Below are 26,550 nucleotides of genomic sequence, written 5' to 3' on the forward strand. Positions count from 1 at the left end.
CATTAATAATTCCTGTGAATTCAACAACATTCTAATCAAGTACATCATCAACTTTAAGGCCTACCTCTACCTTTAAGTTATCAGTGTATCTTAAGTTTCATATGACATTGTTATTCTGTTCTCTCAGTTTAATATTGCTCAATGAAATTAGTTCTTCCATATCTGTAAAAACATCTCACTAGGTACATGTTCAAGGCAAAGATACAAACCTACCTGGGAAAGCTAAAAACTTCATAAAAAAGAAGCTTCAGGTTACCACAGTTCTCTACTACACAGTCGCAAACACAAAATGTTTATAAGAGTGCCTCTTGCACAAGTAATGAAATTGTAGTATAGTCTTCATAACCCCAAACTTTTAGCATGCATTAATACAGCAGAGACCCACCTATACTCTTTGGTATCTTTAGCTACACTTATACACCATAACAGCATCCAGTAAAGGTCCTAAATATGTGGTATTTATATCTTAGTCTTACTACACTGTGTATCTGATAGACCAGAGAGCAAATTCCAAAGTTACAGGTCTATATGCAAAGAAAAAAAAATTATGGCATTCTGGCCATTTCTGATAATTGCTAGCTTAAGTTTTCAGCCACTTATTTGGATGACTTTGCCTTTACACAAAAACATCATGCACCATCAGCAATAAAAACATTCAAATTAAATTTTTCCAATCATTACAGCAGACTCCATTTTGTTAAAATTAAAAGAAGAATTTTTACATAACAATTAAATTAGGTATTTCACAGAAAAATATGGAAGCTCTTAATGCAACTTGCAGCTACATAAGAAAAATGTTTTGATATCATTACTTCTGTTTTCAGTTATTAACTCAATTTGAAGTCTCTGCTACTGTTCCTAAGAAAAATACACATGCAGTTAAAACAAAATCAAGACAAAAGTGGTCTTCCTGAAGATGTAACCTAGCAGTAACAAAATATTCATATTTAATCACAGAACTGTCCTCCGGATTTCAATACAGCTAAAACTTACGTTTAGCAATTAAGTCATGACCTTGCAAAGACCCACACAGAAGTCAACTGTGTGAATTACATGACAAAAGCACAGCTTCATCTTCTATTTCATACTCTCCCATAGCCAATTTCTTCCTGTATTTTAATGAAGAAAAAGGGTGAGAAAACGTGACTTTCTTCTGAAACATACCTCTTTCAGAAACTGTTCAAACTGCTCATCTAATTCTTCTTTTGAAAGTTGATGGGCCATGATCTGTAACTGGATTTTACTTTCTGAACAACTGGTTTAAACACTGAGATTTAAAATAAAAACAAAGTTAATTAAAAGCATTCTGAAACTGGAGGCAGCCTAGAGATTTCCAGCTTCCACATACAAAACTATAAGAAAGATGCCAAATTTCAGCCCGTTCCCTGACCCCCCCCCCCCCCCAATCTATATTATTTATTGAAGGAGACAGTCAGTGTCTGTATTGTCTAGATTCCTTAGAATCAAAATACTAAATTCCAAAACAATAGTTTCAGCATTTAAACTTTTGGGGATAAGAACAGTATGAGTCTATTTACCATCTTTACATTTTCCATCAAAAGACAGCTCTTTCACCCATTAACAATTAAGAGTTTTGTCAATAATCAAACAAGAATACTGTAGTAATACTTCTGATTTATTTTATGGGCTCTTAATTCCTTTCTGTTTCTTCTCCTAAACTGTGAACATCTGGCACTATAAGTTTTGTCTCATTTTCTGTTGTGCTTAGGACTCAAAAACAGTGCATTAAAGTCTTTAGGAGTATAGAATTGTATTCAGGTTTGATCTGCACTGACAGAGAAAAAAGCCAATGGCCCTTGCCTTCTTCCCATTCCCAAAAGTCTGTATTGGTTATTCAGGTATAAAACACACCCCACATTCACAGTGGTACATGGCTTTTGCATATCACAGTGCTCAGCACATATGGCTACTTTCAAAAATGCATATGTACAGCAGCATTAAACTACTCCAGGATCTTCCAGGCTAAGAAGTGTTACATAAATATAAAAGGGCTAAACATTTACAGAAAGTTTTTACCATTAAATAAAACTTCTCCCAATATGGAGCCCTCTCAGTACATAGGACTGTTACCTACCTAGTAAATTGATTTTGATGGGCGAGTTGTGACAACTGCTTCCTGTTTTCACTCCTTACTCATCCACAAACCACTAGACACTTTGGCAGTACAAAAAAAAGAGAAAGAAAAGGTTATAGTAGACTACCTAGACTTTGAATTAAATAAGATATCCTTAGGTAAGTACTTGGAAAATATCTCAGAAAACATGGTAAGAAGATTAAGAATGTTACCTCTCATGACACATGTAATCCAATATCCTTTTATATTTTTACAATCAAAGAACACTGTAAGCACTGATAGGTTAAGGGTTTACTAGCCATGCCAACTACTTAAACAAATGGAGACCACTAATTCCAGGCTTGCCAGGAAAACAAAACTGATTTTCTTCTTACACACTTTTACTTAAATGTCTACTTCATAATCACAGCTCTTATAAAAATTAATAATATAAAGCTTTACATCTTTTCTTCAGAATAACAAGTGCATGTCATCTTATTTCTATAATAAAAGACCATGTATAAAGTCATCATTAATAAATATACTTTACAGGCACACCTTTAAAACAGAAAGCTTGCAAAAGACTTTTTAAGCTGTAAAATGAAGTCAGTTGCCTGAGTATATACATGCTATCATAGCGCAGAAAGCAGCAGTTTTGGAAAGGCTTGGCTAAACCATGGCAGTTAAGGCCAACTTATGCGGCCTTGCTGCAGTGTGGAACAGCTGGCATCTTTCGCGTGAGCTCTGAATCACCCCCGCCTCACGCACCAGCCCTAGGACCGGCCGTGACTCACCGCTCCGGCTAAACCACCACAGGGCTCGCACAAGGCGGCCGAGAGGGGCCGACCCACCTCAGCCACCACCACCGGGCTCCCCCGGGCCGCGGCGCCGGGTCCTGCCCTCCCGCCCCAGGCGTCCCTCTCCCCTGCGGGGGGAGAGGAGAGGCAACACCAACAGGGTACCGCGAGCCCGGCCTTGTCGGCAGGGCTCAGCTCCGGGGCCCCACGGGGCGGCGTCCTCGCTCCTACAGCCTCGGGGCACCGGGACGTACCCGGGCCGGGCCGGGCCTGGCTCAGCCGCCGTCTCGCCCGCACCCAGCAGCCGCGGTAGGTTGCCTAGCAAACCCGCGCGGCCACCGTACCGCCCGCCAAACAGTGACCGCTGGGGGGGGGTGGGGGGGAGGAGGGAAACCACCGCTGTCACGTGACGCCGCCAAACCCGCCGGCTCTTTACTCTCCTCCCCCGCTGCAGCCGACACGCGTGAAAGACACGTGACGGGGGGGCGGGGAAACGCTCTCCAGCGGCCATTGCTACCGTGGCAAAGGTCGCCCGGTTGGAGGCGGAAGGCCCCGCGGGGTCACGTGGGGCCGAGGCGCGGGCCACCGAGGCGGAGCGCCGGGTGCGTGCGCAGCGGCGCCACCTGCTGGGCGGCGGCGGCGGTGGCGGCGCGGCCCGAGGCGGTGGGCGCGGCCGCCGGAGGGCGCCGCTGCGCGCCGCCTCGCGCCGCCGCCGGGGCAGGTCACGCCGGGAGAGCGCCGCGGCTTCCCCCGCGGCTTAGCGGGGCAGCCCGCTTCGGCGCCGGGCCCTGCCGCGGGGAGGCCGGGGGTCCCGGTGCGAGGCCGCGGAGGCAGCTCGGCCGTTAGGCTGCCTCGGGGAGCGGGAGCCGAGCAGCGGGGACGCCGATACGCGGCGTCGGCTTCGCGTGTCGCTCCCCTAAGTAAAGAAACTTCCCTATTCTCTTCCCTATTCCCTATTTCTTCTTTTTTTGTTTTCTAGAGCCTCTGGGTAAAGGAGAGGAGCTGAAACGCACCGGCTGGTTTTCCCTCTGGTGGCAATGGCAGGTCCTCACCGGGGACCATCTTTGCTCCTGTTCACCTCGGCTTTTGGGGCTGCCAGGACTGCCGCCCCAAGCTGCCAGCCGGATTTCTGCGTTAGGTGAATTTTCTTCAGAAATCGTTCAGCCGATCGTGTGTGAAAGCAACATGGGAAGAGTTAGGAGTGTAACACAAATTCTGCAAAGGAAAGGACAAAACCAAACTATCCAGTCTCCCCCCCGCAGACAACCCCCCTTCCAGCCCTTTTTTGATGTTCCTGCTTTAGCTGCTGGCTGCTGCTGTGCTTTTAATGCATTTTAGCACATCTCTGGAAGTGGTTAAAATATGCAGAGAAATTAATGACCCCTGTTTCCCTGACCACTGTCTCTGCAAGAACCACAGAACAACTGCAGCCTGTGCTTGCATGTGCTCTCCAGCTAGGGGCTGTCGGTTGTGTGTGTTGTGAGAGTCACGTCGCTCCAGGAATTTTTATGCCAGCATTTAGTAAATGGCAAAATAAAACAAGCTCACTTAAGAATACAAATGAACATTGTTCACACACACGCATTGCCATTCTCTGTTGAGCAGACTTGGAGTGAAAAGATTTTGAAAGGAAGTTTTCTTCGGTGGGTATTGGATACTCATCGCAAGTGAGAAACTAGTTAAAATTCTGTTACTGTCTCTCATTTCCTGTTAGTTTGAGAGATAAAGACTGTGCTTCCAATATGGCCTTTATATATCCCAGATTGTTTTATATGAGAATAAATTACAGTTTAAATTAGAAGAAGCAAAGAAATATGGGCTCTCTGTAGTTTCCATTGAAGTCTATAGAAATTACTTTGCTAGAGGTGCTGCTGTACATCTTTGAATCAGCCCTTTTGTCTGCACATGGAGTATTATATTTCCATTTGCAAAGTGAGGGTCATTTATTTCATTTTATCTTTGTGTGTAACTCCTGCTGCTGTCTCTGGGAAATGTGGGAGCTGATCAAGGCCAGGATGCCCATATAAACTTATATACTAGAACAATTTGTTAAGCATGACAGCCTAATGCTGGTGAAAACATCATTTTCCAGCATTTGCTCTTTTCTCTTGTCTCATGAAAGAGCACAGAGTGAGACGTGAGCTTTTAAAGAGAAAAATGGAAATTAATTATGAGATGTCATTCTAATGCTGCATGCCTTGATCCTGTTCAGATTTAAGCCAATGCAAATTTTGCTATTAACTTCAAAGTGAAAACCATGACATCATTCATTGATCATGAGAATTGCTTCATATATGATCAAATGATCACATCAAGGGCTCGGTCCTGCAAGCTGCTAAAACGCTGTTGCAGATTGAAGCCTTTCTGTTTGCAGAAATACGTTCAAAGAGATTTGTACAAAATATAGAAAAACGTGCAGAGGGATCAATGCTGTTGGAAAGCTACATGCCCATATGGGGGGGAAGAAAACCCAAACCACTCTGGATGATTGTGGTGGAGAGAAGGCATTGCCTAGTGTTGAAATATCATCCAGTGCCTTCAGATGACATGCACAATAGCCACTTAAAAGATTTTCATTTCCTTCTAATGCCAACCAGTTGTAGCAGTTTTCTCAAGAGCTCCTAACAGTGGAATTTAAAAAAACTGAGAGCAGGGATAGCCATGAAGTTCAGCCAGGAGCGCGGCAATTGGTGTGTGGGTGCTAATGAACCAGAAGTGTCATTATAAATTCTGAAATAAATCCTGCTGAGTAGAGACCTTAATTTGAAGGTGAAATTCTGGCCCTACTGACATCAGTGGGAAGTCTTTCTTGACTTCTATGAAATCAGATTTTGCCACTGTAGACACTGGTTTCTTATTTAAATGTGTGGCATGTACATACTTAGACTTTTTTTTTTCTCCAGCTAGGGGAAAATAGAAAGCTTCACATATTAGTATAATTATTTCAAACTATTAATGGTAAAATTAAAAAGGATAAAATATCCATACTTTTGTTTTTGCATGTCTTATTTCAGATTCATGTTGTCCATAAATGTCATTGGGGAAAAAGACATCAAATAAAAAAGAAACAAAACGTCTGCCACATCCACTTTGGCTGAGGCATTGCATTAGATAGTATTTCAGTACTGAACTTGCAAATATGTGAAATATGAGATTATGATAATAAATATTTAGCCATATTCTTGGTTGTGTTTTTTAAAAGGTTAACAGTTTCATACTGAATGAAAAGCAAACAAACAGTGGTGAATTAAGAAGTTTCTTTAAACTGCATTCTCTGTTCATGCCCACTGTGATAATACTTCCTTACAAGACTATGCAATAAAAATACTGTTCAGTATATTCACCAAAAAAAGAAAAAGCCTTCCATAAAAGCACGAGTTACATAGAAAACAGAAAAATTACATGGAACTCTATTCTTGTGAGAGAAAAAGAGTCTAGCTTTATTAAATTAGGATTAGTTGTAAAATAGTTGACCTGGCTATAACTTCAGTTTAAAAGATCATTTTTAATGCTTACGCTTTTGTTTCACTGCAGATCTTATTTTACTCCACTGCTAATTAACCCTAGTCCTCATATCCCAAGGGCCAGATTTACGGAGGACTGCATTATTGTGGCTAGGCTGAACTCAGCTTAGTATCGCACCCACCAGATCTTTGCCATCATGCAGTTTCCCCACTAGTTAAGAAATAAATTCTATATGGTGTTTTTAAATTATTCTAGAAGCTTGGACTGACACTTAATCTTGTTCCTGCTTCATCCACACATCCCCTGAACTGAGTGACAAGTTCAGATGCTAATCCGTCATCTTGCCGGCTGTTAGGGACTTCTGTATATTGGCCATTTGTGGGTTCCCAAGTTTCTGAAAGTTAGCAGACATGGTCTACTGCACGGTTTCACAGACTTTTTGAAAGTGAATTGCCTTCTCAGATTATCTGTCTAAATGCTTAATTCCCTTAACACTGTGCGCTGCACTGCCAACATTGCGGTTCCTCTGGACCAGGGGGAGCGCAAAGCGCCTGCAATCACTGGCTGCAGGAATCAACATTTCCCCATCATGGAGGAAACAACACTACTGCCAGCAGTTATAAGCAGCTAAAAGTTCCTTCAGGAGACTAAACGTTTGCAGTCAGTAAAGATAGCTGCTTTTCACTCTCTCAACTTAAAAGAAGTGCATTTGCCAGCCTCTAACACTGCTTTTTCTACCATTTCCTGATTCTCCATAAGCCTGCTGGGAAACTTTGCTCTACTGGGTAATCTGGCCAACGGAGCGAGATCCCTCCTCCGTGAAAGCTTTCACTTTCAACAAATCCTGGGAAAATTATTTTACAAGGAGAGATAGAAACATGGTTCATTTGACCAACTGTAGCACCTTTAAACTAGGCTAACAATCCTGTCCTGTGCCTATTGCAGCTCCCTCTGCCAGTGAAAATTTTCAGTACTCAGCATCAGGCAAAACACCTAAGACTTATTATCCATGGGAACTAGAGAAACAACTTGTGTTATCTTCCCCGCAAAGTTGTTTGAACTGGGAACCCTCATCTATCATGAATATTCTCCTTTGTATACAGAAAGCTATAATAAATTCTTCCTTTTGCATGAAGACACACCACATATCTTTGGTTCAGTAAAAATTAAGGTAAATATTTTTATAATAAATTCTTAGTGGCTTAGCAAAGATTAAACTCAGAAAACTCAGTGAGGAAAAATTAAGTGTGCTCACTTATTCAAATTATTCAGATCTGCAAAATCTCTCGTTAATCCTGACAACATCTTGTCTTAGCACTGGCAAGACTATTAGCTTTGCATTTCAGATTTTCACTTGGTTATTTTTAGTTCTTCTGAAGCCTGGGAAATAAAGAAATGTAACCGCTTTGAACAGGCTGAAAGAGCCAACTCTAGCAGGGCCTCTGAATCTGATTAGATAAAACAACAAAGAGGTTCTGTTAGGGCAGCGGCAGGAAGAACTAAGGTGGGTGGCAATATCTGTCATAACTCAGGGGAAATGTAGCCTCAAAGCACTCAAAAGTGGGTGAAAAAATAACATAAGCAATAGACAACTTTCCCACATCTTAGGTCAGTCTCCAAATGCAGTTTGAAGAATTTTCTCCGTGCTCAACTTTTTTTGTGTTTTTAAAGTACAATAAACAGCACATGCATATGTGTTTATCTTAAAAAAGCTTATTTAGGGAACATCACTTCTCTGCAGATAAATATCTGAAAAGGCCCAACATGGCAAGTGCAACTACATTTATCAGTACAGAGACAGCATAAAATCTTAAGTGATATGTTGCAATTTTAAACATTCTCCTTTCAAAATAAGGTTGCTTTAGGATTACCACAGTAGATTTCTCCACAAAATATAACTCCTAATAATGTTACATTTTATCCTACTGCCTGAATAATGAGGAAACCATTGTGTTTAATGCAACTGGGAGGTCTTCAGGTTTTTCAGGCTTGATTTAAAAATGATCTGTTATTAGAGTGGTGGGAACCTGGAACACCCACTTGGCCAAGGAACTTATTTTCCTAGTTTCTACATGGGATGGTTATTTTAGGTCACCAGCTCTGCTGAGAGTCGGGTGCATCTTCTCAGTAAGATCAATCAAAACGTTTCCAAAGTCACTGAGCATCCACAACGGAGAGGTTTGTGTCAGCGAGGGGCCGGCACTGCTTCCCGTAGGCAAGCTGTGGTGGAGCATGCCTAGTGCCGTCAGCGACTTCAGCCAAAAAATATGGGGTTTTGCTCGGACCTGTTCTCTGCCTACTTGTAACTTCTGGCATTTCTGCCGTGACTCCAGGCCTATGTTTCCTGGAGCAGACGTGGAGCATGGTGGCAGGTGCAGATGTGCATAATAATTAATGCTACGGTGGCACCAGTTTGCCCTGTTCCAGTGGCTCTGCCCTGGCTGGGGATGTGCAGATATTGTGAGGCAAAGAGCTGCCACCCTGTGCAGAGCTTCCCCGACAGCGCGGCGGTCTCCCACGGCCAGCCCGTGTCTGGTCTTGAAAGGCCGGGTGGCGCTTTTGGATTGCCTGTGAGATAGAGTTAACGCTTTTTATTCCTTTTATAATGCTTCAAAGAAAATATCTCATTTGAAGGGCTGAATTTCAGAGCGCAGGGTACTTAGCGCCTTTCAGGTCCCTGTGCCTGGCTGAGGATTTTCAACACACTTGCGTGACTTTTTGTACTGATAGGGAAGAAGGTGAGCTGTGAGCACTGGAGTTCAAGCTTGGCTTCATTTGCCATTGAATCTAGTGGGTTGGCTGGCCTCGTGCAATCTGTGGCAAAAGGCTTGTTGAAACTACCCTAATGAGTTATTAATTTCATTATGCAGTTAGTTACTGGATGAGATTCTCTTCCGGATGGAAAGGTCGTTACTTTGTTAATGGATCGCTTGCTTTGCCGTGTGCTAGCATAGATTTTTAGGAAGAAAATTTGGAATGAACATGAATTTCTTTGCCAGGAGTTCGATTTAACTTTTTATGTATTCTGCAGTTTTCCTGACTTCGTGCCTGTTATAAACAGTATCTCTGTGAACAAACAGCTTGTTAGTGGTATTTCTATGTATTGGACAGGAGAGCTGAAGCATAAAAGTGATTCCAGCTCCCTTTTTGCTCAAGCTTTTTTTCTCATTATAATCCCGCCCTAAGTTAATCTGCTCCGCATATTTATTTGCTTTTAAACTATGCTGTGAGGTTCAATCTTGGGTTCCTGCACAGGGGATTTGGTATGAGTCTTAGAAGCTAAGGGCACAAAACCGGACCTTCGCAAGGAATCCTTGCCAGTCCAGGGTTGGCTCCACCAGCTCATGCCAGGCTGCCAATGTGAACGTGTAGGAGGCACTTGCCTCCAGTGAATGAGAAAAGGTGGATGAGTGCGTATGGATACCCCTTCTTTGCGGCCAGGGAAAGGGTGTAACAACCCCTTTGCATGTAATAACAAAAACCCTGCAATGTGTTTTTCAATATATATTGGGGAAAATGGTGACTGTGACAAGTCTGCTTGCTATAGAAAACAAGTTTAAGTGGTTGTCCGGGGAAGGTAACCACCTCACTAGATGTCCTGTCTGTCACGGGGATAGAGGCTGCATTTGTTTTCTCTCTTTTTTTTCTTTCTCCACACCTGAAAAAAAAATCTAAATTGAAATTCTATGTATGTTTTCTGTGTACAGAAAACAAAAGCCAGCCAAACGCATACTACTGAAAGAAAGCTCTCCATACTCTGAAACTCTCAAATATGGCCAGGCAAAAGATTTTTTTTTTCCCCTTAAACAGTGCTTTAGGTAGGGATATGACCTGTCATTCCTTAGAGATTTTGGGCAGCTGAACATTTCATGTCTGTCTGCCACCCACCTAGTACCAAAAATGCCACCAAGAAATCAGCTTGTTGAAGTGCTAAAATAGGCCTTAAAGCTTAGGCTCAAAGGACTATGACACCTGCTTTCCTGCATCTTTTCTTTCTCTCCATATCTATCCCACTAATCACCTCTCAGCTTGTAAGGTACAAGAAATAAACACCAGCAGCCCCGAGGTTCAGACAGTGTATATTAAGGCCTGTGAAAACTGCCTTTTGCAAGCATTTGTCTTGAAAATAATACCTAGCTTAAGGATTTAAAACCCAGTGAAGTTCTTTGTTGTTTCAGGCTTTTGGAAAGTGGTCGTTTTCTTAATGCGATAAGAAACTGAAATGTTTTCAAAGAAAGAAGAAATTTAGCTGTGTAGCCAGCATGGATTAGTAAGACTGGAAGCTGCTGTTACATGAATCCCTTAATTATGACAAACTTTCTCTGTTGAGCTGCTATATTTACTTAATAAAATATTAAGCTACTATTTTTACACGTATCATAAAGGTATTTAGGTGCCACTGTTTTCTTGCAGTCTAATAATATTTGATTTAATTTGATTTAATTCAAGTTTGGATGGGTTTGGACTTGCTGTTAATTTCCTCAATGCTGAGGGATAAAATAATGGGGCGCTAAAGCTTGTTGAGATTCACCAATATTGTTAAGTGTGGCATCTGCAACTAATAATAAGGACTACAAAACTCTGAATGAAAATATGTCTAATTATCATAGCACTAGGAGGATGGTTGACTCATCTTCAGCAGTTTGGGTTACATGTGTGGGATTGTGTTTTGGATGGAGCACTCCAGAATAGCAACACTACATCAAAAACACAGTCGTGCACCTGTACTCCAAATGGCTGAATAAGGCAAAACACATGTCCTGAGAGCACTGTGAATCAAATTAAAAAAAAAAAAAAAAAAAAAAAAGAAAGCTGGAAGAGAAATAAAGACAAGGACCATAACATTGGTGTGTGTGAAGACTTATTTCTCTAAAGCTCCCTGAGTGATTTATTTATCGCTAAACCTCTGTTCGCAAGCCATGTTTGATTTTGCTTGATGCTGATATAGACACTGCAACCGGATCTTATGGAAAGGGCTGCCAGCAGCGGTTTGATCCTGATAAATTACAATAACAGGCACAATTTACAATAAGAAGCTATAGCTGCTTCTGGCCCTAGTGCCTGATGAGGTTTAAAACATGGTGGACCAAAACGCTCTTACCCTGTGGCCCCCTCAGACCACTTACAGAAGAGCGTAAGAGAGCCACAGAGCAGGAGAAAATTACAGTCCCAACAGGAGTCAGGCGTTATTTTATATCTAAGGTGTGCATGCCTGTGTGCGTGTATGTACGTGGAGTGTATGTCTGTATGTATGTGGAGTGGAAGAGATGTTGCAGGGAAAAAAAAAGGTACAAGAAGAGTCTATAAGCCACGTGTTTGGAAACTTGTGTGTTAACCGAGCAGTCCATTCCCCTGGTTCCTTCTACACATGTGCTTGCACACACACACACACACACACACACACACACACACACACACACTCACACTCACACTCACATTCACACTCACACACAGCCATTTAGGCCTGCAAGACATATGTGTTGTGAATATTGAAGTTTTCTCTTTGGAAAATTAATTGGTGACTGGCTGCTTATTTGATCTTTGCAGTGTCGAGTTCAAAATGTAATAAGCTATAAAAAACACCCAGCAGTTGAACATGTAAGAGGTGCAAATTCAGAAAGGGATGTGAAGTGATATAAATTAGGCCCCTCTGTGTATTTTCTTTGCAGTAGCATTCCAGGACACCTGTCCCTGATTTCAGAAATGTATACAAGCCACAGCCCACGCCCGCAACAGTATGGCCAGATTTCTTAAGATATTGCATTGCCTAGAAGCTTTCGATAATCCCCCTAGATATTTCTCTGCCTTTTTCAGGGGCTTTGAGTCTAATTAGACTAAAATACACATCCTTACTGACGTGCTAAGAATTTGTTGTCTCGGAGGTCAATTGTTAATAACCCAAAAAGATGCAAATTAAAGAATGAAGTGGAATGAAGGGATGTCGCAGGGAAAAAAGGTACAAAAAAAAAGAGATATAATCTACATGTGTAGAAATTTGTGTGTTACCTGAGTGGTTCATTGTGCTGGTTCCTCCTATAGGAAAGTATACAAAGGCAGAAGTGACAATTTCATACATTTTTGTTAACAAGATGCCAAGAAGAACTGTACCGCTGGAAATTTGCTGAGAGAGGCTTCAGAGTCTCTAAAAGTGGTGGCAAAATCAGGAGTGGCTCAGGAATTATTTACTATTGCTTCTGAAAGACTGCCATGCACTTCTCCCACCACTGGATTTTAGCTTCCAGGAAGCGTTAAATGAACGAAGCACCTATAATAGCTCTTGCCTGACCTTCTGCTGATCGTCTCATCCAGCTGCTGCCAGTCTCATACAGACTGTGTCCAGAAAGCACCAGGAGAAGATTTCCTCTATTTCCAGCATGATTTTCCCTCACTTCCACATATATGCACACTTGTACATGAACAGCGGAAGCTGTCCCAATTTCTCCTGTACGAGAACATCCCCAGACTCAGTTAATAGGTGCCCTGTGCCCTATGCAGCATTTGAAAATTAGCCTTGCCACTCCTTTGCTTCTGCTCCCTCGTTCCCCATTTAAAAGTATGCATATATTGCACTAACCCTGCCTCTTCTCCTCTGAAGAAATGTAGATATACTTGCACCCACCACCCCATGTCTCTGTCTCTGCTCTTTTTTATAGTATCAGGATCTCCTGAGTGATCTGTTGGAGAGAGGGGTCGTGTGGGCAGGCACAGCTGCTGTCTGTGTGTGAAATGTGAGTGCCTGTGCATGCACATGCGTGTATCGGTGCGCCCCATTGCTGGGAGTGCATAGGGAGAAGGGAGCATGGAGCTGTGCCTCGGCAGCGCGTAGGCTGAGTGGAAGATCTTGGTGAGTATAAAATATAGGTCTTGAATGCCTAGAGAGGGGGTAGAGAGAAAAAAGATATATGTTTATGTAATTTTAAATGTAGACAAACATTTTATGCCAATGTCTGCCTTCTTCACGTGAAGAGGCAGATTATCTGAACAAAAAAGAGGGAGGACTATGAAAAAGGAGCGGAGAATCATTTCTTGAGAGCTGCTCATTTGTATTAACTGCTCTGTAGGAAACTGGAAAGCCAAAAATTAGGTTGGATAATTCCAGGCCAGATGCCTACTAAGAAGGCATATATTAGAAACTGGATTTAGCCATGACAAATAAATCATAGGGGAAAAAAGACTTGAAGTGAAAACTCTCTGACAGAGGAATTGGCCTGAAGTTGTGTTACTGGATGTAGAGAGTGGCTCAATTGGAAATGCCTTAAATGGGTCTTGTTTTCTGACAATGGCTACTCAAATTGCAGAAAATTAGCCTGATTTGAGATGGGTTTAGTTGGAAATTGTAAAACCAAAGTATTTCAACTAGCCACTTTTGCAACTGTATTCTAGAATTTTTTATTCTGCAGGCTTCTCCTGCACTTACACCAGGGAAGCGCTCAAGTTTCGTGATCACATGTAACTAGAAAGCCTAGGAAAATGCTCCTTTTCCTCCCCACAGAACAGCGTGGGAGTTCCTCACATCCTGCGGTGGGAGAGCAACCGTGATTGCCATCTTTCGACACTTTTGTGGAGCATAAGTGACATATCCCCAGGTCTGTGGATTGCCAGAATATAAGTGGTGAAGGATGACAGACTGTGTAGTCTGATCCGCTGTCAGCCAGAAGCCATTACTTTTATCCCTTATTGTGGCACTGGGACTGGTAACTTGTTTGACTGTGACCTGCCTTCAGGAAGGCAGCCACAAAGACATCACTTCCTCTGGTAACTAGCTCCACTCAGCAATAATGGTTAATCCTTTTGTTAAAAAACATCTAATTTATCATGGAAATGTGTTTGGCTTGAGCCTTCCACTGGTTAGACCTTCCTCTGCTAGATTAAGGAGCCCTGGAGTGCACTCGATTTTGTCTTAGTGAAAGTACTAATACGCTGAGGCCAAACCACTTCTTAATCTTCTTTTTGACCAGTTTTTGACGAAGCAAGCAGACATGCTTCATAAGACTACTCATTTCTGTTCAGCATTTTAAAACAGCATTTATGACAATATAAGAGCAGGATGTGCAAGGAAATGAAGTTTACATTTCCACCTGTTTGTTCTGACTCCAGGCAGCAAATACCAAGGATGAGAAAGCTGATGATCAGAGACAGTAGAGTTGGCCACATGCAGCCTCCCTTACATCAGCTTTGCTTCAGCTGCACTGGCATTGCTACGTGGGATTTCAGAAGTTTTAAGAGAGGTTTTCACATGTCCCTTCTGCCTTTTCTGTTCAGCTGAAAAAACCTCTACCTTGCATAGTTCAAATTTCATAGTGATTCATGTTTACTGAGTTGTCAAAGATAAATCCAGCTCTTTAGGCAAATGTTAGCACGAGGAACAGAAATGCCAGCAGTGAGCACATATGGCACTGTTTTTACTCTTAAGTTTGAAAGAACTAAACAAGTTAACAAATACAGATGTTTAAAATCAGTAAGTGTTTAATGAAAACAAACAAAATACTGTAGTCTATAAAGGAAAACCTGTTTTTCTTTTGCTCCTTTTGGCCAGCTGGGATTAGTGTTTTCTGAGCCTATACCCTTCTTTGACATATGGGACATTTTCAGGGGACGTTAGTCTCAGCAGATGCTGGGTGGCGCTTGGTGGATGCCTCTGATTTTTAGTTAGTTAATAAACCAGCTTTTACAACCATGTGTATCCTATGATTTAACAGATGCATAACAATAATACTGGATTAGGAAAAACAAACTGTTTCACTGCAAAGGATATTTTATTTCTTAGCAATATTGCATACAGTATGAGTTTTTCTGTAAAATAAACAAAGGATTCATGCTATTTTTTCATTTAGCCAATGCCCTTCATCCCCTTGAGTCAAATTGTGCTCAGAATTGCATTAGTACAAATGCAGAGTGCCTCTGCTGAGTTCAGTAGAGCTCTTTCCATTCGCTTCAAAGGGTACTGCTTCAAACTGCATGTAGACTGCTTTCTTTAAGCATCAGGAGCCGCTTCCTGCCTAATAAACTCCTTAAGTGATGTTCCTTCAATTAAAGAGATTGCGTAATACTTTACCTAATCAGAAGGTTAAATACAGTGTCATGTTGGTTTCCTACAGAAATCTGTTTTCCTATGTATCCTGGGCTGTTGTTTTAGCTAGTAAGACTTTATTTTTAATCTTCAACCTCCCACTTTAGATACGTGCTAAACTACTAGAATAAATGACATCATCCTTGGCTCTAGCCTTTGAAAGTGAAATGGTATTTAAAAATATGAAATTCTGGTAGCAATGTCACACCCGACGTTGAAGTTTAAAACAAAACTGACAATAAAATCAATGGCCAGGAAACTGACTATTTTTCAAATTAGACATCTATCATGTCAGCTTTGGGTTAATCTTTGGAGCCAGCTCAAGGATGGATGAGGTAATATTTGCACATGTTATGGATAAGATAGAATGGAAATGGATTTCTTTTTTCTTTCGGGTGATGTGCTACAAAGATTATGAGCCTGATGGTTGGAGTCAGTACGAGCTGTGATTGAGGGGTTATGTGTGAAGCAGCAGATTAGAATGGTTTTAATACATGGCATGATGGCCTCTCAAAGTCCTGGGCTGCATACAACGTGGTGTGAATAGGGGCATTTGCAGCAGGTAGGAAGATAAGTTGCAAGTGGAGGGTTGACACAATTCTAGAAAAAGCTCTCAGAGCCAACACGTTTAGTGGATAAGTTTAAGGACTTGGCCTCATTGCTTTAGTTAGGAGTGTCAGAGATCGAGGCTTCAACGGGGAGTAACAATTCAGTGATAGAGCCAGCTAAAAGATGGCTGCAGGTAAGTTATAATGCATAAAAGAAAATGAAACATTGAATCACAACCTGCTATAATGGCAACCACTTTTGCTATTACAGAAACTATCTGAGAATTTGTTTCTGTCTGTGTTGATAGTGCTTAAAACACACACGAATTACAGCTGGAGAAAGGATTCCTTTAATTCCAACCCTGTGTGCTTTTTGTGAAAGTTTTTCTTAGCTTTGTCCATGTAGTCTCTAAAGCATATTCCTGGCAAAGGCCAACATTTGATCAGCATTTGCACCAAACTGCATGTGAAAAGTTGACACGTGCTGAAACTCTTAAGAGGCATAGCTTAGAGAGTGTGGGTCTCAGGTGGCTTCAATCTATGCTGTTCCTCCTTTTTCAGTGGCCTCAGTGGTTGGTTGCACAATCTTGGCGGTTCTGGAGGCCCAGTTAAGTTTCATAAGTCTTTTCTAAAGCTGCCCAGAGTTGCAGTGTTGGTACCCGCAAACTCCCTTTCACTCCTTGGAGTCTGTTAAGGGTTCTTTGGAGCATGGCCCACAATTCGGGTAAGGAAATGGTTCTTCTTTGGGTACACCAAAAGCTTTTGGAGGCACCTTCTGTTTCTGTTACTGCTTCTGCTGGCATAAAGGGGTCCAAGTGGGAGTGGGAATGTCAGTTGTTTCTAATACATTTCCACATTTTAACCTGCATGCCCCTGAATTTTAATGAACAACTATGAATTGTTGGTCCTTTTGGTCTGGTCCCCCACTCCACTGGAGCCATTTTGCACCTCCTAAAAGTGCAAAGGAGCAGGAGGCAGAAGAGAACTTCAGGGTAAGGCAAAGAAAAGAGTTTTGCTGTGAGGCAAAGAAAAGAGTTTTATTGGGTCTTTTGTGCTCATTCTTCTCATGTCCTCTGGTGGAAGAGGGCTGGAGGAAATAGAGGGCAAGGAAAAAAACCATGAGTTACCTCCAGAAGATGAGTGTCAGAGGAATAAGTGAGATGGGCATTGCTCTCTGAATCAAAGAATGAAGGGTCTCCCACAACGATTTCTGTTCCTTTTGAGAGTTATGTGGACAGAAGGCAGAGTAAAGCCTGTAATATCAGGTCTGCAGGTGTAAGAATTGAACTTTCTCCCAGGTTTTTTCACCATGGGCAGTCACAAGTTGAATTTGTTACAAACTTCTTGTAATTCAATAGTCAGGAGGGGAGGGCTGTAGTCTCTGTATGTGACTAACAATTAGATATCCAAATACAGTATTAATATAGGTAGTGTTGTATGTTTGTCCATGAAAGACACTAGTGCTGTGATATATTATTCGAAAAAAGACAGAATGATGCAAACATTGACTTTCTTGTACCTCCTACCCTACTGTCTTTATTTCAATCTCTCAACTACAAGGAAATTAGAAGAGTTTCCTTTTAGAGTTATACTTGTATGTTATAAGATTATCATCATCATCACAAGAGATTGCCGAAAATCCCCCATAGGGCATGGAAAAGCAAGAGTTACCCCAGACAACAGCAGGGCTAAATCCTGCATTTTAATGTCAAGAATATGACTTCTAAGAATCATATGTTTTCTCCATCCAGCTGAGCAAAGGTCTGAAAAGCAGTTACTTGTGCTTGGGGCAAAGGCATGGAGCTACACGATGGCCATGACACCGTCTTCACTGGGCAGAAATTCTTCCAGGAAGCACAGTAGGACTTGTGTCCCACAGGTGAGGAGGGGCTGTGGCTGTTCCCATGGATATTAGTATCCTCTTCTCTCAGCCTCATGAGGATATCCTGAGGAATCAGTGCTAGCAGAGGTGATGATACTGCCAGTTCCCTTGCTGAGATGGTGCCTCTTGTCTCCTTGCTGGGGGGCATTCACACGTGTGGATGGAGAAACCGCTGTCTGAAGGATTTGTGCTGCTTAAAAATGTCAGAGGATGTTCAGGTGAGAGCCCGGAAAGGGTAAAAAGGCTTATGCAAGCCTTGGCTGCAGACACCGCTCAATCGAAGAGCTCAGCTTTCCCCTGAAAAGAACACATTGCTAAGAAATAAAAACTTCTTATAGGACCACACAGAACAGGACATGACACAGACCACTTTTACAGCCAGCAGCAACTCTGCAAATGGGTAGAAAAGTAAAATGATAAACGGAAAAGTCAGTTGTTGTGAAGTTGTTGGGCTTTTCAATAGAATATAAAATCAGTACACAATATTGCAAAGCACTATTTCCAAAAAGAGAGTAATTTCAGAAAACGTGGAGTAGTCACTATTGGGATGGGTGGTGGATTTTAAAAAACACTCTTCTCTATGTTTTACTTTCTGAAGAGTCTCAGCTTTTTCTGCATTCATTTTGACTCATGGAAAGCTGTTTACATGTTATTTATGCTGTATACCTCTCTATGAAAAAAGTTATACACAATGTGCTATCAAGCACATCATGTATAGAAATGGCAGAACAATTTTACTGACAATAGCATGAGAATTATTATGAAACAGATGTGAAACAAAGCAAATATTAGCAAAAAGAATACTTTCCATCTAACCGAGCATGACAAATCTTCATAAAACACTTTGATACTGATTGGCTATGTAATGAAAATAAGTGTGTGATGCTCTGGTTGGAAGTTGTAGGCTGAAGTTCTGGATGAGCAATAGCTCACTAGTGACACGTCATCTGTATTAACACTAACCAAATGTCAGTCATCCTTTCAATCAGGTTTGAACTTTCCTTACAACTCCAGAATGACCCAAGTGGGGAAGAAGAGATGGCATCCAACTAGGGGGAAAGATGTCATCAAACCCTCAACTATTTTCTGCTCCACAATCACAGCTCTCTAATGCATGTGTATGGAGCCTGATCCCAAAGTGGTTTAGCAGGTTTATACAGCAGACAAAGAGGATTTGATTAATTTGTTCAAACTTTGGTGTCTGGGACCATCCGCGATGCCGCAGGATGTCCTCCAGCCGGCCAGTTGCCACTGTGGAAGGGCACGGTCCCTGGCCACACGAGGACGTGGGGTGCCGTAGATCATGTGTCACATCTGTCAGCCCCTCAAGGATGTTGCAGGCACTTGGGCAGCGATGCCTAATTTTATGGAGCTGAATCACATCCTAAGTGTTTCACACACCAATAAAATGCAGCCAGCTCTGATGTGAATATGAACAGCAACACTGCGCTGTGGGTTATAGCAGAAGGTAGAAAATAGTGTAACCATGGCATTTCAGAAACAGAAGATAAGTTTTCAGTTTGGAATTTACCAGGATCCCTGGTGCTAACGTATATAATGTATTACGCAGAATAATCACACTTTATCTATATAACTAAGGTTAGATCTCTTTTTTATCAACAAATGAAGTATTTACCAACTGACCAGGTTTCTGTTGAGAATGGGCAAGGGTAAACTGGTCTGATTACGATCTGACACTTTTTTATTTCTCACTTCATATGAGAAATTCAACAGTCCATCTGGCCTCAGTTGGTGGTTTTCTAACTTACCAGCTTTGCTTAAGTGTATTGTGAGAATATTATTTCAAAAGAGCCACATCATCGAGTATCTTTCAAAATGTTAAAAGTTTATAAAAGTATATTCCCTTGTTTCAGTTTATAGAAACCCTGCCATCCCTTAACTAGCAAAATTGTGGCATGAAGCTTTTATTCCATTATTAAAACGGAGATGTAAAGTCATGTGGCCATACTATCACAAGCCTCTGCCAGCTGTAAACCTCATCACTGTTCCTGTAAAGTACATTTCCACAGATCAAGTTACTGCCAGGGAAGACTTTAACAATCTTCTACCCTACTTTCAACCAGCAACAATTAGTATGAGCAAATGGTCCAGGCCACTGCCTGGAATCACATATGATTTCTATTCAAGAAAGACAAACTTTTATTCAAACCAGACCCATAAGCTAAACACGTGAGTTTCCCCGCTTAAAATAATGAATCTGAAGTAGTTTCTATCATTCATTTTAAAAATCACTCTCACATTTGAAATCAAGTTGGCTATTTTCCCTTGTCTGTATTAGCCATCTGGTAAGGGTGACTTTTCTAACACTGATGTCTAGGGCTAGGATTTATTCTTTTTTTAAAAATACCTTCTCCTTCCCACTTTTTTTTTTTTTTTTTTCCACTTTCGGAGCTTGTCCTTCCAATATGGGCAAAATTTATCCTATCTTTGAAAACAGAAAAAACCACACATGGCATAACTTCCTCTATAAGATTCTTAATATATTTTGCAGTCAAAATGTAGTTTTGTATGTGATGATTTAAGAAGGCACACACATGCTTTCAGGTCATTAAAGCTCATTGTAAAAATAATAGAGACACAAAGGGCTTATTCTCAAGTAACGATGCATACCCTCTTCTCAATGGAATATTGAAGATCTGTTTCATTTTTCAATATAAGGCAAGTTCAAGATGCTGTTTCCTAACCACATACCTCAGCAGTGCATGACCCCCAAAAATAAAAAGTGAGTGGATTTATACGCAAAAGAAAAATCTTGGCATTTCTTAACATTTTACTCCTCTTCCTAAATAAAAGACCTTGAGAACATATCCTTTTTCTGCTGCCGTTACTAGTAAGGGGCTTATCGTATCTTACAGCATATGCCTTATCTTCTGTGGTTGCCAAACTGAATGAGCCAGGGAGTTTAAATGTTGGATGCTTCTTTGCAACAAGCAACAGAGATTCAATATGTAGTGTAAAACTGCACTTTATCCATAACCGATAACCAATTATCCACCATGAGGATGAACATCAAGCAAACACGAGTGAACAGTTGCTGATCCCAAAACTCATGTAAATGTGAAGTATGAGCCTCCAAGGTATGAGGCACCTAGAAGACAAAACTGAAACCAGTATGAGGTGGAAGCACCTGGCATCTCCCAGAAAAAAAAAACATTTCAAGTGAAAAAAACCTCCCACTGATTTTACCTACAGATAGACTTGGCCCACAGCTGTGCCAAAGCAGCCAAGCAAAAGAGAGGGATGGAAGGTGCTGTGTGCAGTCGTGTGCAACTGGTGGACCATCGAGGTCCCTGAGGTTGCTGCTGGCGTTTTTTGTTTTTCATGAGCGGAAGCGAGAGGTCTGACTAACACCCCCACGGCACAGTGGTTTCGCTGGAACATGGTCCACCCTGTGTCATTACAGCCACCAGCTTAAGGCTGGTGTGTTGCAGAGCCAAGCTAATGGCATATCATGAATGACTGTACATCTTGGAGAAAAATCCTGTTGCCTATTGAAAGGAGGAGAAAATACAGATATCAAAATGAAAATAGACCAAAGGAGGCCACTAAGAAGAAACTGACACAGCTGCAAAGCTGTGGAAGAGAGATGTTACCTGTTTTATTGATGGACTAACTGTAAAAGAATTAGAAGTAAAATCCAAAAGCCTGTTGAATCAGAATATTGTTCCAATTAAATATACTGCAAGATCTCTCACAAGGCACATTTTGGCAGGAGGAGGCTGTCTGTATTTTTTGACCTCCTTTAAAAGATATGAAATGTCTTGATACACAGAAATGGGGACCAATAAATTTCTTCTCTGCTACAGTGTATCTTGCATGGTATTTCTGAGAGCTGTTGGTCTTGGTTTATTATCTGTCCTTGCAATGGTTCAGGTCTGCGTTCTGTGAAGGTGTTGGTTCTCCCTTGAAACAGAGCTCGGAAAGAATGGAAAAGAATTCAGTTTATACCACATTACACATCACCTCTGCCTTTACTCCTCACCTGTTAACAGCCGATTGGCAACATAAATTATATGTCATATGATAATCCGAAAAAGAAGAACGTGATGAAACTTGGTAACAGCAACTCTCAGAGGCGTTCCTGGAATTGCAGCAGACTGTGAAGACAGTTGGCCATTAGCTCGGATGAGGACCTGAGCTGTGCGTGTGAAGGTGTCTGCGGTGGCCCTCTCCTCTGCATGACTGGAGGCAAAGCAGCTTCAGCGTCTCTGGCCCCTTGGCCAGCCCCCCCAGTAACGCCTCCTGTTATCGATTAACCAGCAACCTCTCCAATGATGAGGAAAGCCAGAAAAGGCAGTCTGGGGCTCACAAGTACCAGCACTCTCCAGATGAGAGAGGAAGGGAGGAATGGGTGACCCGACACCTTTGGTGTGCTTGGTGAAAGGGCAGCTGGAGCCTCAGCTGGGGCAGAAGAACAACGTGTCAGTGGCCTCCAGCGTGCTGTAAAAAGGATTGGGCACAGAGCCTCTAATGGCCATCCACATCTCCAGCTGGTGCAAAACTGGGCTCCCTGTGCCACAGACCTGAGACAGGAAGTTAAAAGTTTCAGGCAGGAGAGTGTCACTTTGGTTTCCAACTAACGACAACATCCCTCTACGGGAGGTTTCAAAACCTGCCCTTCTAATCTGAATTATAAAGTACTGCTGGAAAGAACATTTGCAACATTGTGGTCAGTTAACGAGGCAAAGTTTGTAAGGGGAGGCAATATCTTTTATTACACTAGTCTGAGAAAACAGGCAAGCTTTCAGCACACAAGCTCTTCCTCAAGTCAGTAAAGGCAAGCCTGGAGAGCCATGAAAGTTTTGTTTCTGTAATCACTTTTCTGGTAAAAAGATGGCCTGAGGCATAAGCAAAATTCAAAGCAAGATGATCTTGCACAGTGCCCTGAGAAGCTTTTCTGAAGCATTTATACCATCTACTGCATTTCTAGAATCCAAAGTAATCACCATTTTTAAACCTTTCAAAAATCTCTGGTTATGTGGAGTTATGTTAACTCATAGTGACTATCTAAAAAATGTTCAGAAATATTTAAAAGTACTTAAAAATTGTCAAATAGTAAATAGATTTAATGCTCATAAAAATAGATGTGGTAAGAGTAGGAAGGACAAGCACTTTCTGTTAGTGTTCTTGAGCTACACAGCGCTTCTTTACTCAGGAGCCATTGCTAGTTATTTCAAATTGTTTGTTTGTTTATGATGATATAGTCAATATATCCCTACAGGAAGTTACCTTACTACTATTTTCACCATGATGTCTAGAAGTTCAAGATCCAGAGGTGTCACAGACTGGGAGAGAGTTGAAGAAGATCTATCCAGCGCATATTCCTCTTAGACAAGACCCTTCTCAGACGGTGACTAGTGGTCTGTAACATCAATACCATATGTAGGGAGCTATCTTTGACAATGCAGATGTATGTGCCCACATCCGCTCCTGTGGTCCAGTCGTACCTGAGGTGAATTAGGAGGAGGGGGAGAACTCCGTTGCACACAGTGGCCTATTTTCAGGTGTAGCTGTCTAGACGATTTCCTCGTGGCTTTGGCTCACAAAGAGTCTTTTTAGTGTGATTGCTGGAACATGCACGCAAAAAAGCTGCGCTTGCTTCGAGCGATGCTCTGCACACCAGCGGTGCGCACAGGGGTGTCGAGGATTAGGCGATGTCCACCCGAGTCCCTTTGCTTTGTGCATTGCTGGGATCATGAAGCTATTTGCTGTCAACCAACTGGCTGAATTGTTCCAGTATTGCCCCCATGCCGGAGAAGCTGGGGAGCCAGATCCCCGCAGGCCATCACCCCGCCTCGGGGCGGCCGTGCACACTCTCTCAGGAGGAGTCAGCAGAGGGTGCTCCTGCAGCGAGGCAGCCTGCTCCCTCCCACATGCACACACCAGTATTTTAAGCAATATGCCCAATAGGAAGTATTGGTTTATAAATTATTAACTGCGGTTCTCAGACACACTAGCAGGCTCACATCTGTGCACATTTTATGTAAAAGACAAGTAATGGGAGAAGGTGAGATCTTCAAAGTGTCTTGTAACTCAAGAAGGCCTGTGTTATATAAGCGCAGAAGGCAGCGAGGGATTAGAAGAAGCTGTGTTTGGGCTACGGTGCAGAGCCTCCGCTTTGAGCGCCGCTGTTTGATTCCTGGGGCCGGCGATGCCCTTGCGAGCAGCGAGCTTCCTGATCTCGGTGCTTAAGGGAAACCCCCGGAGGGGATATTTCCATCGCTTTCTCTTCCTTCAGGTGGGCAGGCTGAGTCAAGCCATCGCCTACTCACTGGCACGGCCAGAGGCTGCGGGACGTGATGGGAAGGGAGGTGCATGTGGATGGAGGAGGAGAAGGGTCGCTCTGTGCAGAAGCATGGACAGGCCTGTCGCCAACAAGAGAGGGAGGGAAAAGCAGGGGGAAAACCCAAAAGAATAAAGGGAGGAAATGTGCAGCGTCTCCAAACACCTGCTGGCTTTGCCACATTTTTGGTTTCATACTATGATTATTTTTCTGGGCATTTTAGAAACTAAGTAAGTGCCTTGCGTATATGTGCAAAGAGGAGGTTGTGTTGACCCTTTGCAATGTGGATCCCAGAGCCTGGCATATTGACTTGGCTACTTCGATTAATCCTGCCTTGACTACCTGGAAGATTCATTTTAGGAAGCTGCACTCTAGGTACTTTGTCATCTCATTAGAGCAAGTTAACGTGCCTGCTGGATCATAGATGATTCTTTCTGGGTGAGGTTTTCTCTTTAATTATTTGCAGGTGTCATGTCCAAGAGATTGGGAGCTGAGGAAAACAAAATTTTTGCTTCTTAAATAATTTTTCCCATTAAAATTCTCACTCAGCATGTCCTCCTCTTGTGATGTTGAGAAAATCTAGTACAATTACCAAGTTTTTGGGTGTAGGCAATAAAATAAAGTAAAACGAAAGCATTTTTGTACTATGTCCCACTGTTAGCTCCCAAGGGATACTCTCATAACAATGAGGCAGAAAACACATAAATTAGGTTGTAACTACAGCTGACTAAATAATGGTCAGAGTTTTTTGTCAAGTAAGTTGTTCAATTAATATTTTTGCTATCCTCAGCAGGAAGAAATTATTTGACCAACGTAGCTGATGTTTTTTTCCTGGTATTAAAACAACTTTGATAAATACGGTCTCCTTTGTCCAGAGTGACTGGCCTGCTCTGCCTTCATATTCTTTTCTTGCAACCACTTCCTTAACATGCACTTATCCTAAATGGTTTATATGTCTTCTTTTCCAAGAGGCATTTACAGGTCAGAGGAAAATATACTCTGAAAACATGCAAACCAGCTTCCAGGCTCCTGTGCTGAGCAAGGCCCATTCCAGTGCACTCCTATTTCCTCTTCTTTCAACCTGTGTCTCTTATGGAGGGTCCGGCTACACCTTTTTCTGCTCCGTACAGGTACATCTGTCTCCTCTTGCTGGAGACACCTGACTTTCAGGGATGCTGGGGTGTGTGTGAGAACATGCATCTGCCTTTGCAGACAGGGCCTGCCGTCTGAAAGCTATTTTGGCAGTGACTTTTCCTTCTGCTTGACGGTAAAGCCTCCAGCCTGCTATCAGGGCTCTGTAAACAGCAATAGCCACATGCACTCAAACTGGGGTAGGTCAGCACTGTGTGGAGAAGTAGCTGCAAGTCCAAGAATATACGATAGTTTGGTAAAAATCAGAATTGCCTGGTGGATATGAGGAGCCTCAAGCCTGCTATATCCATTGCTGTGCACATTGTAAGTGCAGACTTTTTAAAAAAATAACAAGGTGTAACATCAGATATCCATTAAGCCAGGAACATTTCAGCCCCTTTTACCTCTGAAAATCCTTCAATTACCTTCACCTGTGACGCTATTAACTTGTCCGGCTTTCAAACAGCGGCAAATCAGAGCATTTCCCCAGATCTAATTCCTCTGGATATTTCATTAACCAAATGAGCCAAACTGTGTGAAGTGGCTTTTTGTTCCCTGGATCCATAGGATTAAATAGGAGGATGTGTATTGTGTGGAGTTAAGAGAAAAAGGCATTTTAAGCCTTTGCAAACATGCGACACCTTTAACTTAAATTATTTCAGTTTTTACCCAGTGAGTCACTTTTGTAGTGGATAATTTAAAACAAATATACGTTTGCTCTGAAAGTATTTTCACAGCAACTAAGGCATATCGCAGGTCTGTGCTCCCTGTAGGCCTGTGACGATGGAATAGGGAAGAACCGTCTCATTGTCAAAAATGCTAGCAAAATGATGCTGGGCCATTCTCACATAGTGGTGTTCGGTACCTTAAAAATTAGCGTACCTTCTTCAAGAATTGCAAAGAAGCAGAAAGACCGTAGTTGTAACATTACCGCATGCAAATACAGATTTTGCATGTGGATAACTTCTCTGTAGCAGAACAGCAATGACATGAAAAAGCATTTTTTTCCTCCAGACTGTTACAGGATCCTCCTGATGCTGGTCTACCCTTCCCTCCTCCCAGCTAGTGGAATTTGATGGCAAAATTCCCACATACCTCAGCAGGATGGGACTCGTGAAACCCAAACTGCTCCATCACTCAAGCAGTCGCACTGAATCCAAGGACTACTCGCACGCATCCAGGTTTGTCTGACGGGCTACATTAAAGGGCTACCATGTGCGCTCAACAAATTGCAGGATCAAACCGCCTGCCAAATGACTAATGGGGGGTTGCAGCTGCT

At 42.2% G+C, this 26,550-nt stretch overlaps 1 protein-coding gene across 6 annotated transcripts in view; it reads right to left on the reverse strand.

Annotated features, from left to right (window-relative positions):
• CEP162 (centrosomal protein 162) overlaps positions 1-3,334 on the reverse strand; it is a 47,346-nt gene extending 44,012 nt beyond the window's left edge. For 3 of the 6 annotated variants that reach the window (XM_026121119.2, XM_026121120.2, XM_026121114.2), the window contains exons 1-3: positions 2,869-3,262; positions 2,096-2,175; positions 1,165-1,267 (exon numbers count right to left, since the gene is read on the reverse strand). In XM_026121119.2, the coding sequence (XP_025976904.2) occupies positions 1,165-1,224 (60 nt within the window). In that variant the 5' untranslated portion in view covers positions 1,225-1,267; positions 2,096-2,175; positions 2,869-3,262. The other 3 variants (XM_026121117.2, XM_026121116.2, XM_026121115.2) reach the window with 3 other exon arrangements.
• Positions 3,335-26,550: the final 23,216 nt, after the last annotated feature.

The sequence above is a fragment of the Dromaius novaehollandiae genome, chromosome 3 (assembly GCF_036370855.1).
Source record: "Dromaius novaehollandiae isolate bDroNov1 chromosome 3, bDroNov1.hap1, whole genome shotgun sequence".
Lineage (NCBI taxonomy): Eukaryota > Metazoa > Chordata > Aves > Casuariiformes > Dromaiidae > Dromaius > Dromaius novaehollandiae.